We start from the raw sequence: 14,356 nt of genomic DNA, 5'->3' as shown, positions 1-14,356 counted from the left end.
GAGAGAAGGAACATAGGATCGTGTGAGCTGAGAGAGAAGGAACATAGGACAGGGTGAGCTGAGAGAGAAGGAACATAGGACAGGGTGAGCGGAGAGAGAAGGAACATAGGACAGGGTGAGCGGAGAGAGAAGGAACATAGGACAGGGTGAGCTGAGAGAGAAGGAACATAGGACAGGGTGAGCGGAGAGAGAAGGAACATAGGACAGGGTGAGCGGAGAGAGAAGGAACATAGGACAGGGTGAGCGGAGAGAGAAGGAACATAGGGACAGGGGTGAGCGGGAGAGAGAAGGAACATAGGACAGGGTGAGCGGAGAGAGAAGGAACATAGGACAGGGTGAGCGGAGAGAGAAGGAACATAGGACAGGGTGAGCTGAGAGAGAAGGAACATAGGACAGGGTGAGCGGAGAGAGAAGGAACATAGGACAGGGTGAGCTGAGAGAGAAGGAACATAGGACAGGTGAGCTGAGAGAGAAGGAACATAGGACAGGTGAGCGGAGAGAGAAGGAACATAGGACAAGGTGAGCTGAGAGAGAAGGAACATAGGACAGGGTGAGCGGAGAGAGAAGGAACATAGGACAGGGTGAGCGGAGAGAGAAGGAACATAGGACAGGGTGAGCGGAGAGAGAAGGAACATAGGACAGGGTGAGCGGAGAGAGAAGGAACATAGGACAGGGGTGAGCGGAGAGAGAAGGAACTTAGGACAGGGTGAGCTGAGAGAGAAGGAACATAGGACAGGGTGAGCTGAGAGAGAAGGAACATAGGACAGGGTGAGCGGAGAGAGAAGGAACATAGGACAGGGTGAGCGGAGAGAGAAGGAACTTAGGACAGGGTGAGCTGAGAGAGAAGGAACATAGGACAGGGTGAGCTGAGAGAGAAGGAACATAGGACAGGGTGAGCGGAGAGAGAAGGAACATAGGACAGGGTGAGCTGAGAGAGAAGGAACATAGGACAGGGTGAGCGGAGAGAGAAGGAACATAGGACAGGGTGAGCGGGAGAGAGAAGGAACATAGGACAGGGTGGAGCTGGGAGAAGGAACATAGGACAGGGGAGCGGGAGAGAGAGAGGAACATAGGACAGGGTGAGCGGAGAGAGAAGGAACATAGGACAGGGTGAGCGGAGAGAGAAGGAACATAGGACAGGGTGAGCTGAGAGAGAAGGAACATAGGACAGGGTGAGCTGAGAGAGAAGGAACATAGGACAGGGTGAGCGGAGAGAGAAGGAACTTAGGACAGGGTGAGCGGAGAGAGAAGGAACATAGGACAGGGTGAGCGGAGAGAGAAGGAACATAGGACAGGGTGAGCGGAGAGAGAAGGAACATAGGACAGGGTGAGCGGGAGAGAGAAGGAACATAGGACAGGGTGAGCTGAGAGAGAAGGAACATAGGACAGGGTGAGCGGAGAGAGAAGGAACTTAGGACAGGGTGAGCTGAGAGAGAAGGAACATAGGACAGGGTGAGCGGAGAGAGAAGGAACATAGGACAGGGTGAGCTGAGAGAGAAGGAATTAGGACAGGGTGAGCGGAGAGAGAAGGAACTTAGGACAGGGTGAGCTGAGAGAGAAGGAACATAGGACAGGGTGAGCGGAGAGAGAAGGAACATAGGACAGGGTGAGCTGAGAGAGAAGGAATTTAGGACAGGGTGAGCGGAGAGAGAAGGAACTTAGGACAGGGTGAGCTGAGAGAGAAGGAACATAGGACAGGGTGAGCGGAGAGAGAAGGAACATAGGACAGGGTGAGCTGAGAGAGAAGGAATTTAGGACAGGGTGAGCGGAGAGAGAAGGAACTTAGGACAGGGTGAGCTGAGAGAGAAGGAATTTAGGACAGGGTGAGCTGAGAGAGAAGGAATTTAGGACAGGGTGAGCGGAGAGAGAAGGAACTTAGGACAGGGTGAGCTGAGAGAGAAGGAACATAGGACAGGGTGAGCGGAGAGAGAAGGAACATAGGACAGGGTGAGCGGAGAGAGAAGGAACATAGGACAGGGTGAGCTGAGAGAGAAGGAACATAGGACAGGGTGAGCGGAGAGAGAAGGAACATAGGACAGGGTGAGCGGAGAGAGAAGGAACATAGGACAGGGTGAGCGGAGAGAGAAGGAACATAGGACAGGGTGAGCGGAGAGAGAAGGAACATAGGACAGGGTGAGCTGAGAGAGAAGGAACATAGGACAGGGTGAGCTGAGAGAGAAGGAACATAGGACAGGGTGAGCTGCCTGCCGCCCTAGTGCGGGAGAGAGAAAAAAATAGATAGGGTGAGCTGCGCTCCCTGTGAAACTGACTATCGCAAGACTTCTGATCGCTCAGGCAGTCTGCTGGGAAAAGTGAGAGAGGAAAAGCATGTGGAAACCAATAGCTGGGAAAGATGTGATACACCACCACCACCATGCACCATATGGATAGCTTACCTGAGTTTAGTTTTTTTCTATCATTAGCCAGTAGGCTACTCAAGTACAAGATCTGAGTACTTCTACTTTTACTCAAGAACAAGATCTGAGTACTACTACTTTTACTCAAGAACAAGATCTGAGTACTTCTACTTTTACTCAAGTACAAGATCTGAGTACTTCTACTTTTACTCAAGAACAAGATCTGAGTACTACTACTTTTACTCAAGAACAAGATCTGAGTACTTCTACTTTTACTCAAGAACAAGATCTGAGTACTTCTACTTTTACTCAAGTACAAGACCTGAGTACTTCTACTTTTACTCAAGTACAAGATCTGAGTACTTCTACTTTTACTCAAGTATAAGACCCGAGTACTTCTACTTTTACTCAAGTACAAGATCTGAGTACTTCTACTCAAGTACAACATCTGAGTACTTCTTCCACCTCTGCCAAAAACAAATCCCTTCTATGTAGTTTTCAATAAACCTGATTCTGATAATAATAGTATATTTATTTTGTAAAGCCCTTTTCTCAGAACTTCTCCGGATCAACAGTCTCTTATTTTGTATATTCCTTCCTCACAGTGACTTCTGTTGAGTCACCCTCCATTGAATATTGAATAATCCATTTTGTTGTACAATAATATCCTGCATTATATTTGTTACTGGACATTTGTATTTCCACATATTTTCCACTTTTTAATGCTGTTTTATTTCTATATGTTTTGGAGTGTTTATCTCTCGTGTCTTCATTTCTCTCATTGCCTTGTTTATGCTGCTGCAACACAAACATGTCCCAAACTGGGATCAATAAAGTATATAATATATATATATATGCTTGAAATGAGCTTATATGGTTATGTTTTTGATATGAAAGTTATTCAAGTAAACCCACAGGAAGCGACATGTGCTCATCTTGACTGAGAAAAGAAGACGCAGCTACTTTGAGGAAGGAAGTACATTCAACATTTCTCTTTAAGAGGCAGCCGGTCTAGAGACTTACACGAATACAAGAGACACGATGGACGAGTTCAAACGGATTCAAATGTCTTCACTTCTCATTCTGCTGCTTCAGTTTACAGGTAAGGATTCCAACAACATGTATATATTTAGAAACATTTAAAAGGGTAATTCATCACTTATGTTACTTTATTACCTAACCTCCTTTTAACCAAGACAGAGAAGAGGTCAGTTTGTCTTCCAACGAGGGGAAGGCAACTTTTAGACACATGGGGAAACTTTTGTTGTCTTAAATAAACATTTGTATTTCTCTGTATTCTTTATATTTCTCTCTCTCGTTTATTCAGGGGCTGCAATTGGACAGCGTCTCCTCTCCCTCTCTGTCAGAGCTGGAGATGAAGCCACTTTGCCGTGTAACAGTGTGACCCATGATCAGGGTCAATGTGATGGTACTACCTGGATCTTCAGTGTTTCAGGAAGTGCAGTAGAGCTGGTTAAAGGTGGGCAGATTGTTAACAAAGCTAAATCAGACAGACTGAGAGTTACAGAGAATTGTTCTCTGGTTATGAAGAAGGTCACAGAGGAGGATGTTGGTTATTACACCTGCAGACAGTTCAACAGATCAGATCAACAAGAAGGTCTAGGCTCTTGGGTTCTTCTGTCTGTTGTTACCAGTGAGTATTTACATCATGATGTTTCAAACTGTCTCTATAGAGCAATATACTGAAACATTACAATAATAATGATTACAGTGATGAAGTTAATGTTACTCTTGTTACTCAATATCTCCATCTTCAGTGACTGAACATCAGGACAATGATGAGGTGACGTTAAGCTGCTCTGTGGTGCCATATGGACCGTGTAGACACTCAGCAAAGTGGCTGCTTCAGGGTCAAGATGTGGACAAAGATCACAGAGAGATAAACACATCACAGTCATCTTGCTCTGCCTCTGTGACATTTCTGACTTCTCTCTTTAGTTACACAACAAGGTCTGAGTTGTTTACTTGTGAAGTAACTAATGGTTACAACGGAGAAGTGCATCTGTTTCCCTTCAGCCCTCAGTCCTCAGGTGAGAACATGTTGAGCCATTCAAAGTGAATTAATTAACTCGTGTATTTGTACTTATTTAATGATTTGAATCACATCACAATATAAATGACCCATAAGACACTTTGCTAGTGAAACGTTTGTTGATCTTTTGTCATCTGTTCAGGTGAGGACACAACAACAACAACAACAACAACAACAACAACAACAGAGAGCGACTCCAGATCAGGTTTCAATACGACAGCTTCTGTGATCTCTGAAGATTCAGCAAAACTATACTATACTTTACTATATCTGTAAAACAATTATATTCTCTCTCAGGTCTCTTGAGGCTCATCCTCGTGCCTGTGGGTTTAGCCGCTCTCATAATGATTGTCGTGGCGGTCAACATCTGGACGAGAGCTAAAGGTGAGAACATTCACAGATTAAACTTAAACGCTTTTTGGAATTGTGGAAAGTCAAGTCAACTTTCTCTTCTTTCTTCTCAGAGAAGCAAACACAGATGGATGAAATCAATGTGAGTTTTTACATCAAATACTGAACTGTTTTGACTCTCTCTTCGTTATGAACTGATAAACACAGACACAAAGTGCAGAGAGACCTAGATCTGAATCAACACCTCTTTGAACCTGTCAGTCACAACTGAACATGATGAGTTCAGACTAAAGGACTGATTCCCCTGAATTACATCAGAGGATTTCCCCACCTTCACACTAGTGGCTTTTAGCAATGCTAATAGTTCTGTTGTTTTAGAAAACAATGTGTTTGTTACTGTGAATAATGTGCAGGATCAAATCTAGTTTCAAAGCAAACTGTCCAGAAGTCAGAAGATTAAATCAGATCAGACGGGAACTGATGGTGCGTTCAGGGTCTGCTGACTCAACTGTGAACTGTGTTTTCTTCCTTTGTAACCAACTCAGTGTTGTTGTTGTTGTTGTTGTTGTTGTTGTTGTTGTTGTTGTTGTTGTTGTTGTTTTCCTCAGGTGCGTTATGATGTAGATGATGGTACAGTGAACTATGAAAACATCAGACCTGCTGATGGAGTTTGAGCAACACTTCTGCCTCCATCAGACTCCACTGATCAACAACGTCTACATCTATCATCAGGAGTGGAAGATTATACACTCATTCTGAATGACATATTATTTCATTTTAGTCTTGATCTAATAAACCACTGGGTGTCACTGTAAACAGCTTTTAACTCTTGTTTCCTTCCTTATATTGTCTTCATGCTGAAGGTTCAGAGCTGATTTCAAGATGTACTGATTGTTTTTGAACGACAGCTTGAGCTCATTTTAACATCTCTGTGTTCAGAATTATTACTTTAATCCACTTTCATTGAGCTTTGCTTTGTGTTTTGATGTTCATGTGATTGAATGGATTTTCAGCCTTAATGTAGAAAGTACGTTTTCTCTTTGTTATATCTGTTGACATCAGAATCTGCAAATAAAACAAACAAAAACAATTGAGTCTATTTTTTGAAATAGTCTAAAGTCACTTTGAGGAGTTTACATCATACGTACGAGAGGAAGTAGACGCAACACTTCTCTGCTAACAAACTATTTCATCAACATTTCATCAGAACTAGAGACAGAGGAAGCAGAGAGACGGAGAATCAAGATGGATGAGTTCAAACGGATTACAATGTCTTCACTTCTCATTCTGCTGCTTCAGTCTACAGGTAAGGATTCCTACAACATGAATATTACATTTAGAACACATTATAAAAGGTGATGTATTAATCATGAATGTTAGTTTATCAGTGGCGTACCGTGGGGCTTTAGACAGGGCCTTCAGTAAACTACTGAAGAGCACATGCAGTACACACACTTTACACGTCTCTGTTCCAGCCATAATCAAATAATACACACATTATGCCAAACAGTCTCTCAACAATACGACAGCTGATCAACAATCACAACAGTAAGCTGGATTAGGGTGGGTCGAATGCAGACGAAATTTCCCAGCATTGATCAATGAAGTAATCTATTATTAAACGTGTGTCATTGTGCACTCTCACGTCGCTCTAAAATGAAACGAATAGTAACCTGTCACTTGTAAATAAAGTCCATGCTACGAAGGAAGTTCATGACAGAAGTTTAGGGTAGCTCTAGGCCCAGGGGGCGTACTGTCATCGAACATCAACATCTGATTGGCTGATGAATCTATCACTAATGCTTATTACCAGAAGTGTGGACTCGAGTCACATGACTTGGACTCGAGTCAGACTCGAGTCACACATTTTATGACTTGAGACTCGACTTGACAACATCACAAAAGACTTGCGACTCGACTTGGACTTGAACACCAATGACTCGGGACTTGACTTGGACTTGAGCCTTCTGACTTGAGGTGACTTGCTACTTTAATTCAGAGGTCTCCAACACGCCGATCGCGAGCTGCCGCTAGAAGAGCAGACTCCCGTCGGGGAAAGCAGAATCTTCAGCCGCTCCTACTCTTGCTGAGAATCCTTGCAGGCAGGGGCGGGTCTTTATTTAGCTGGGCCACCATGCGGCCAATCATATGCGAGGACACACTAGGATCATACCATTATGTGAAAGAAGGGTGGGGGGCACAGCATGTGTAGTGGTACAGGCCAGCTGCACAGAGCGACGGGGAGACGGGGAGCCAGATTTAAATGCAAGAGCGTCGGAAAAAGTCAAGAAATGAGCGAAAACCGAAAAAAGAAGCAGCATCTGGCTGCTTTTCAATGATATTGGAGAAAGCAAAGCTGAGTGCAGGATGTGTAAAATGAAAATAACCTTCAGAGCAGGGGTTTTTTTTTGGTAACCACTCAGGATTTATTGTCAGAGGTGGGAGAAGTTCAGACAATTAAAAAAAGTTACAATCAGGGTTCCCGCGGGGTCTTAACAAGTCTTAAAAAGTCTTACATTTGATAATCAGAATTTAAGGCCTTAAAAAGGTCTTAAATATGATTCAGAAGGTCTTAAAAATTATCGGATTTGAAAGATTCTTCTGTGTTGCGATAGCGTCTAAATGTGTTTTGGGGGAAATGCAAAGTAACCAGTACGGTAATAGCCTTTCAGTTCCCCCCAACAATTTGTATTGAATTAAATCAACATGGAACCAGTAATCACTAACTTTGTTCCCCCCGGCCCCTTATTGGAGAACACCCAGCTAGTAACCTAGCAACCAAGCTTCAGCTCATGTAGCCTATCTTCGAATCTACTTACAAATAAATATGGGGAAGTGTAAGTTCAACCGTATTTGGTTGTAAAACATCTAATTTAGTGCTTGGTTGAAACCAGTGGAGGGAACGTGTTTGAAGCCCGCTGCACCTTTTGCAAAATAAATTAGTGTTTGTTTTGCTAATGTAGCGTTAGCTAGTGGAGTGTTAGCTAGTGGAGCAGAGTCGAGTAAAGTTAGAACGATATTGGCAGATTCGGATTTCACGGATCAATAACTCATGAACAAAATGTTATTCAGACACAAATGACGTCTCCTAAGTATCGTGGTAAGGTTGACAACGAACTACAATCACATGTTGATAAAAAAAAAAGCCAATATGCGCCGTCCTCAAAACTGGACAAATTACATTGGTCTCTATCTGCAGCCGGAAAAGGAATGAGTGCTCAGGGACCGTCTGCAAAGTGCAACTCCGAAAAAAGAGAATACAATAATATTCAATAATATTCACTAGCGTCACTATTATACAGTGGAGTGCTACCAAACTCACTACACACATCAATAGTCTCCTGGTGGTTGGACTACAGCAGAGAGTTTGGAAGAATGTGCTTTTGAATAATTTTGGTGAATATTTATAGTGTAAAATCTTCAATAAATATGGTATAATCTTCAATAGCGTCACTATTATACAGTATATGTCTCCCAAACTCACTACACACATCAATAGTCTCCTGGTGGTCAGACTACAGCAAAGAGTTTGGAAGAATTTGCTTTTTTTTTCCCCGTACTTAAACTGCCCCTGCAGGGCCAAATTCTTCTTTAAAATCCAAAATCAGCCAGTGGGAGACACCCTTGTTAAAATATCTGTGCTGCAAAGAGGGAAAATGGCACACAAAGCAAATGAGACAAAATTCCGACCAGCAGCAAACAGAAGAAGAGGCAGAATTGCAAGAGCCCTGCATAAAGGAGTGAGTCAAGTATTTTACAGTAAACTTAAAAAAACACCTGTTGCTGAACTGATTTCAGGAAACATAAGCCGTAGTCTGAACAAAAATGTTCTCAAAGTGATACGTTCAGAAGTAAGAAGAGGTAAAAGAATCCATGAGGATGTTTTCATGGAGATGTACCTCACACAAATGATCATTAAGGAATGTGACTCAAATGATCGCAGGATGCCTGGGTACATACAGCATTTTCAAGTTGACCCATTTGGAGTACATATGTATTCTGAAACCGGAGTAAACATAGTTGTGCAACACCTGAGAAAGAAGAAACCGCTGACCCTATATCTAGATGCTACAGGTAATGTTGCATCCAAAGTTCCAGGTCAGACCAAAAGAGTGCTTTATTACTGCCTCACTCTTCCTGGAGGTGGTCAGCAAGTACCTCCCCTCCCAGTCTGTGAAATGCTGACAAATGAACACTCCATTCCACCAATCACATTCTGGCTAATGCAGTTCCTCCGCAAACTGTCACAGTACACTAAAATAAAGTACATCAGGTAGAAACAGACTACAGCTGGGCCCTGCTCCAAAGTGTTCTCCTTTCTTTTAACAAAGAGAGCATTGTCAGTTACTTGGACAGGGCTTTCGCTATCTGTTCAAAGCTGAAGTCATGGAAGGAAATCAAAATGTTGACAGTGCTACACATTTGCTCTGCACACGTGCTGAAAGCTGTAGCTCAGTCAATTGGGAGAAGGACTGCAGACAAGGGTTTGAAGGAATTTGCAACATTTGCATTTGCGAGGTTGCAAAATGCTACTTCAATGACCACAGCACTACACATCTTCCGCTCACTGTGCACTGTGTTGATTGGAAAGCACAATTCCAATGCTGTCCTGATCCATCTGAAAGCCATGAAGGACTTCATAAAAGAATGCAGGATTCCCGACATGGAAGAGGGGGACAAGTTAGGAGACAGTCCCTTAACTCAGGAGGAAGATGATGAAGAAAGAAGAAATGCCCACACAATTGTTGGCAGATCTCCCTTCACATATGAGTTTAGGAAGGTCATGGAGGAGGTACAGGGAGAGCTTGAAAAAGAGGAGGTCGAAACCCCACAGGATGAAAATCCATACTTTTGCCCTGGCATTGTTGATGTCCTTTTTGACAACTATCTAGGGATTTTTCCCCTTTGGAGTGGGCTGCTGTTGGGGAATTTGAAAAGATATGCAACTGACACAGAGGAAGACACATTTGGCCAAAGTAAAACAAGGGACACAAACTGCCATGTGGAGAGATGGTTTGGAATAGTCAAACATTCTATTCTAAAAAAGCAGAGACGACTGAGGCCAGCGACATTCATCAGAAAGATGTATGGCTCTCTCCAGGGGAGGTACAGAGAACACATAATGGCACATCACTTATCTGAGCAGTTACTCCTCAAAACTTTGCTACCAAAAGACATCAGTCAATCGAAGGAAGGTTGGGCAAAGAGAGATGGAGCAAAGCCTCGCACTTCCAGCTCCAAATATTACACCACTCCAGACATTCTTCCAGTTCCAAAAAGAGCAAAGTTAACTCTGAACACTGGTGAAGATATTCAGAGCAGCACAGATGTGGAGAACAGCAGCAACCCCACAAGTAAAGGGTCCAAGCCTGCAACAGAGGTATTGTTTTGCTATATTAAAATGTATGCTTTAAAAAGAGTAACAAAGTAAGCAATTCTTCGAGCTATAAAAACAACGTTAAGAATGCATTAAAAACGTTTTAGCATGAGACAATCTTTCTGTCATAGAAAACGTAGAAAATCTAAATGCCGAAATCTCGAATGCTGTACGAAGTTATTATGATACCATTGTTCATTTCATTTTAGGTTGATGCCCTTTGGACATGCAAACCAACTGAAGTTGTTGTGGCTGTTGTAAGACATGCTGAAGAGAAGCATAATTTCACCCTGAGGCACAGAGAATTTCAGAGTTTGAGACCTGACGAACTCATCATAGGCGAGGCAAGTATTTATTAAAACTTATGCTGTACCGGACTGCTCATCTCACGTAAGCCATATGTTAATGATTCAATTGTTGACAAAAAGTATGTAAATGATATCCAAGTAAATTGTTAGGCCAGTCCACCTGGAGTGTGACTTTAAATAGACCAGTTTTAATTTATCCATTCTAAAATGATCTGACAATGATGTGATTAAAACCGACTTTGGCCTCTATATTAGCTGGCATTTTGTATGACTATTTCCCCTACAATTTATCCAAAAGGTAATGGAATGTTACATTAGAGGCATCCTCAACCTGAAGGATAATGCTGGTCGTCTATATCTCCTGGATCACTACACCATGGGTGTAATCCTACACGGCACCCGAGAGCAGATAGCCAGGCAAGAGCTAAAAAAGGTGAGTGAAACTGATTATTCAAAGTATTTTCATCCCTTTAGTATTGTAGGCTTGAGAAAGGAGACAGATATGTGTCTACAGGCAACTTCCAGCGTTATTATATGTATGTCGTTTTTGGGAGACATTTGTTTTGTTTTTAACCAATACATTTATAATCTAAGCTTCCCTTTTTTTCTTGTTCCTGTTGAGAAAAATAAAAAATGAATACTGTGTAAATTAAATTATTGTTTTGCACCTGTATATTATAGAAAATAACACTTATGTTTACATGTTCCCTAATTTTTTCAGGTGACATTTGATCTCTATGATGGAGCCATTGGATTTGTCAATATAAGAAATGTGCACTGGAAGTTTGTGGTGAGTATACAGCTACTCGTGTAGTCATACTGTAGCTGCTTTTAGAGTTTGCACATTTCAAGTTCATCAACTATTACTTTGAAGATGTATGATTACATTTATTCAAATGCATACAACTAAATATACATTGCTATTAAAACATATTGCAATACATTACTCATATACTGTGACAGAGTTAAGACTAACATGTGTATCTCATGCAGCCCCATTTTGTAAATGCATCTTTGCCTCAGGACTGATTTAAAAATGCTTCTTTTAGTTTTAATGTCTTCACGTTCATCTATATCATAGGGAAACCATATAACATGTAGTCCAAAATAAGTACTCATTCAAACATTTCTCATTGGTGGTCGCTACTGCTCCGCTAAAGATTTGAGTCTTCTGACCCCAAATTGTGCAACTTTCTTTCATCTGATATCTTTAATTATTTCAATACTTTTAAGTCTTAATTATACCCATTTAAAATGGGTAGTTATTATTTTAGTATTACTTTTAATAGCTTTTTTAACAGTTGAAGTGATTTTAATAACTGTGGTTTTCATTTTTGAAGAAAAGCTGATACATTATTGTTGCTGCTGACATATTGAAAAAGGTTTGGTTTAATTATACTGTATGCTACTTTTTAAAACAGTACCTCCATGCCCTTTCAAACCACATTTATGTGGTTGATCCTCTGCAAGGGTCAAATGAAGTTGAGGACTCCAGAAAGGCTGCTTACAAATTTGGGTAATATAAAATATATTACAGGAAATACATTGGTTAAACACACATTTGGTAAAGGCAAAGAGTAAGCGCCAATTACATTTTATTTCCTCTTGTTCTAGAGAGTATTTCAAGATGCGCCGGAACAGACTGGGAAAAGAGGACTGGGTTAGCATCAAATGGCAGCCTGGAAAGATAACCCACACCTTCCAGAAAGATGCCACCAGTTGTGGAGCCTTTGTCATGCAGGTGATTTAATGCAACATGTTGTGTTCATTAATAATAAAGCATTTTATTTTAAAGGGAAATTCAAAAACACGTCATAACGTCATGTTATTTTACCATCTGTCCAGATGGCCGAGATGACAGTGAAGGAATTTCCCAAAATTCCAAAGACGTTTCACATCAAGTCATCACAACATCTACGAAGAGACATGGCAGAAGAAATTCTCAGAGGATCAGGTATTAGCCAAAAATATGAAATGAATATATGGACGGCTTCCTGTAAATTGAACCTGTTATTTGTTCAGTTTCAAAGGATGACTTCTGTTCCTTCTGTGGAATTGAGGACCTGCCCACAACTGCTGTTGATGCTGTTTGGGTGAGACTAAATGATGATTTTTTTTTTAAACTCCAGAAGATAATCTGAATAATAGATAATATATAGATCATCTGGAGTTAGATTTCAGGAATAACATAAAAGTAATGACATTTTGTATATTTGTATGCATTACAGGTTTCCTTTTGTTTTTCTTATAATTTGTTAAAGTTTTAGCACAGTACAGATAAACCTGAATAACAACAAGTATTTATATATACTGTATATAAAAAAAAGTATAATCTCTTTAAAATATAAATGAATATGCCTGCTTTACAAGTGTCCTACACTTTACATTTTCTTAATATCTTTGTTGTATTTGTCCCCATGTAGATTCAGTGTGAAACTTGTGGGAGATGGTTTCACACGCAGTGCCTCGGAGTGCCTGCTGCACGAATACCCAAAAAGAATACCCCGTGGTATTGTGTTTTGTGTATCCTCACAAACTAAAGAGGCTAGAGGTGAGTTTGTGTAACTTTTACCAGAGGTACCAGGATTTGGGGAGGTAAGGCTTGTAGTTTGAACTACTACCACAGTAGAAGTAGTGCACTTACAAACGGCATGTGGGGGGGAAATCCAGCCCAGCCAGTGATTTGAAATCGGCTAAATGAAAGCTGAATTTTGTACAAAACAAATAAAAATCCAGAAAATAGCTTTGCTAAAGATTTTGGGCAACTGAAGTAATGATTAATATGTTACGGTGTGTGAAGCAGGTAGGACCCAAATGCAGATTAACGTGAAAATTCCTTTATTTCAAGGCTAGGATATAAACAAAGACAAAACAGAACACTGACCGACGAACTAGTCATGACACAAGACAAAACGACAAAGACAGACAGAAAAACCAGAACTTAAATACACACAAGACTAATCACACAAACAAGACACAGGTGAGGAGGGAGGAGAAAACACAGGGACACCAGGTGAACACAATCGGGTAATCAGACACACCAGGGAAACTAACGACAGGGAACCACAGACAGATCTAAATAGGACAAAACACAACGCAGACAGAAAACCAAAGATAGATCTAGACAAGACAAAACACCATAAAGACAGATCGTGACATAATAATCACCTGTCCATAGTTTTAACTTGTTATATTCTTAATTAAGATGTTAAATATATTTTCAATTACAGATTAAAGTAGTCACAGATGTTCATGATGTTTTCCATGTCTGACATTAGATTGTGGATTTGTTCATTAATATTGTACAGTAGGTGAAAAGCCTGACATTTTTTATTTTTCAATGTTAACTTTATTTTGTCTGTTCCATCATTCACCAGTAGTTTTCCATTCACCTGTCTCACCTGTTAACCACACCCACGTTTTTGCTCACTGTCTTTCTCTTCTGCACCCATTAGCTTTACTACCAGTATTTAAACCCTCACCAGACACACACCCGTTGCCAGATCGTACTTTGCCTTCATGCTAGTCTTTCACGCGTGTGTTACTAGATTGCCTACCGGGTTCCGACCCTGCCTGTCCCCGACCTGCCTGCTCTGCCTGCTCTGCCTGATCCCTGATCCTGCCTGTACCTCCGTTGACCGCCTCGCCTGCTCCCTGACCCTCTGCCCGGCCCTGACTCACCTTCTGCCCGCTGTCCTCTGGTTCGTTTGCCTGCCCATCATCCGGCTGATACTGTTCTGTTATCCCTCTGCTCTGGTATTATTACAAATAAAGTTCATTACCAATACTCCTTGGTTTGGTTTCTCGAGTGCTGCATTTGGATCGTTCATAAGATTGTGACCATTTTACTGTTTCATAGCTAATGAAAAAGTTGTTTCATGTCTTAATTTATATATAACATACTGTAGCC

The 14,356-nt window shown here is 41.3% G+C and overlaps 2 protein-coding genes across 3 annotated transcripts in view; both read left to right on the top strand.

Moving 5' to 3' along the window:
* The first annotated feature begins 3,340 nt into the window (after positions 1–3,340).
* Positions 3,341–14,356, top strand: part of LOC117537827 — a 31,077-nt gene continuing 20,061 nt past the window's right edge. Inside the window, exons 1-7 of one of the 2 annotated variants that reach the window (XM_034203206.1) lie at positions 3,341–3,459; positions 3,685–4,011; positions 4,136–4,408; positions 4,553–4,615; positions 4,708–4,794; positions 4,875–4,903; positions 5,370–5,851. In XM_034203206.1, coding sequence (XP_034059097.1) covers positions 3,399–3,459; positions 3,685–4,011; positions 4,136–4,408; positions 4,553–4,615; positions 4,708–4,794; positions 4,875–4,903; positions 5,370–5,435 — 906 coding nt within the window. In that variant the 5' untranslated portion in view covers positions 3,341–3,398 and the 3' untranslated portion in view covers positions 5,436–5,851. Of the gene's footprint in view, positions 3,460–3,684; positions 4,012–4,135; positions 4,409–4,552; positions 4,616–4,707; positions 4,795–4,874; positions 4,904–5,369; positions 5,852–14,356 lie in introns of those variants that run through there. The other variant, XM_034203207.1, reaches the window with a different exon arrangement.
* LOC117537819 lies at positions 9,040–12,997 on the top strand. The gene is made up of 9 exons (XM_034203190.1): positions 9,040–10,141; positions 10,348–10,482; positions 10,745–10,879; positions 11,168–11,236; positions 11,868–11,962; positions 12,061–12,187; positions 12,292–12,400; positions 12,469–12,539; positions 12,870–12,997. Exons 1-9 carry the CDS (start codon positions 9,164–9,166, stop codon positions 12,984–12,986), a joined length of 1,836 nt encoding a protein of 611 aa, XP_034059081.1. The 5' UTR covers positions 9,040–9,163; the 3' UTR covers positions 12,987–12,997.

Source organism: Gymnodraco acuticeps, unplaced genomic scaffold, assembly GCF_902827175.1.
Source record: "Gymnodraco acuticeps unplaced genomic scaffold, fGymAcu1.1, whole genome shotgun sequence".
Taxonomy (NCBI): Eukaryota; Metazoa; Chordata; class Actinopteri; order Perciformes; family Bathydraconidae; genus Gymnodraco; species Gymnodraco acuticeps.
The sequence above is the reverse complement of the archived record's forward strand: the minus strand, read 5'-3'. Positions and strand labels throughout refer to the sequence as shown.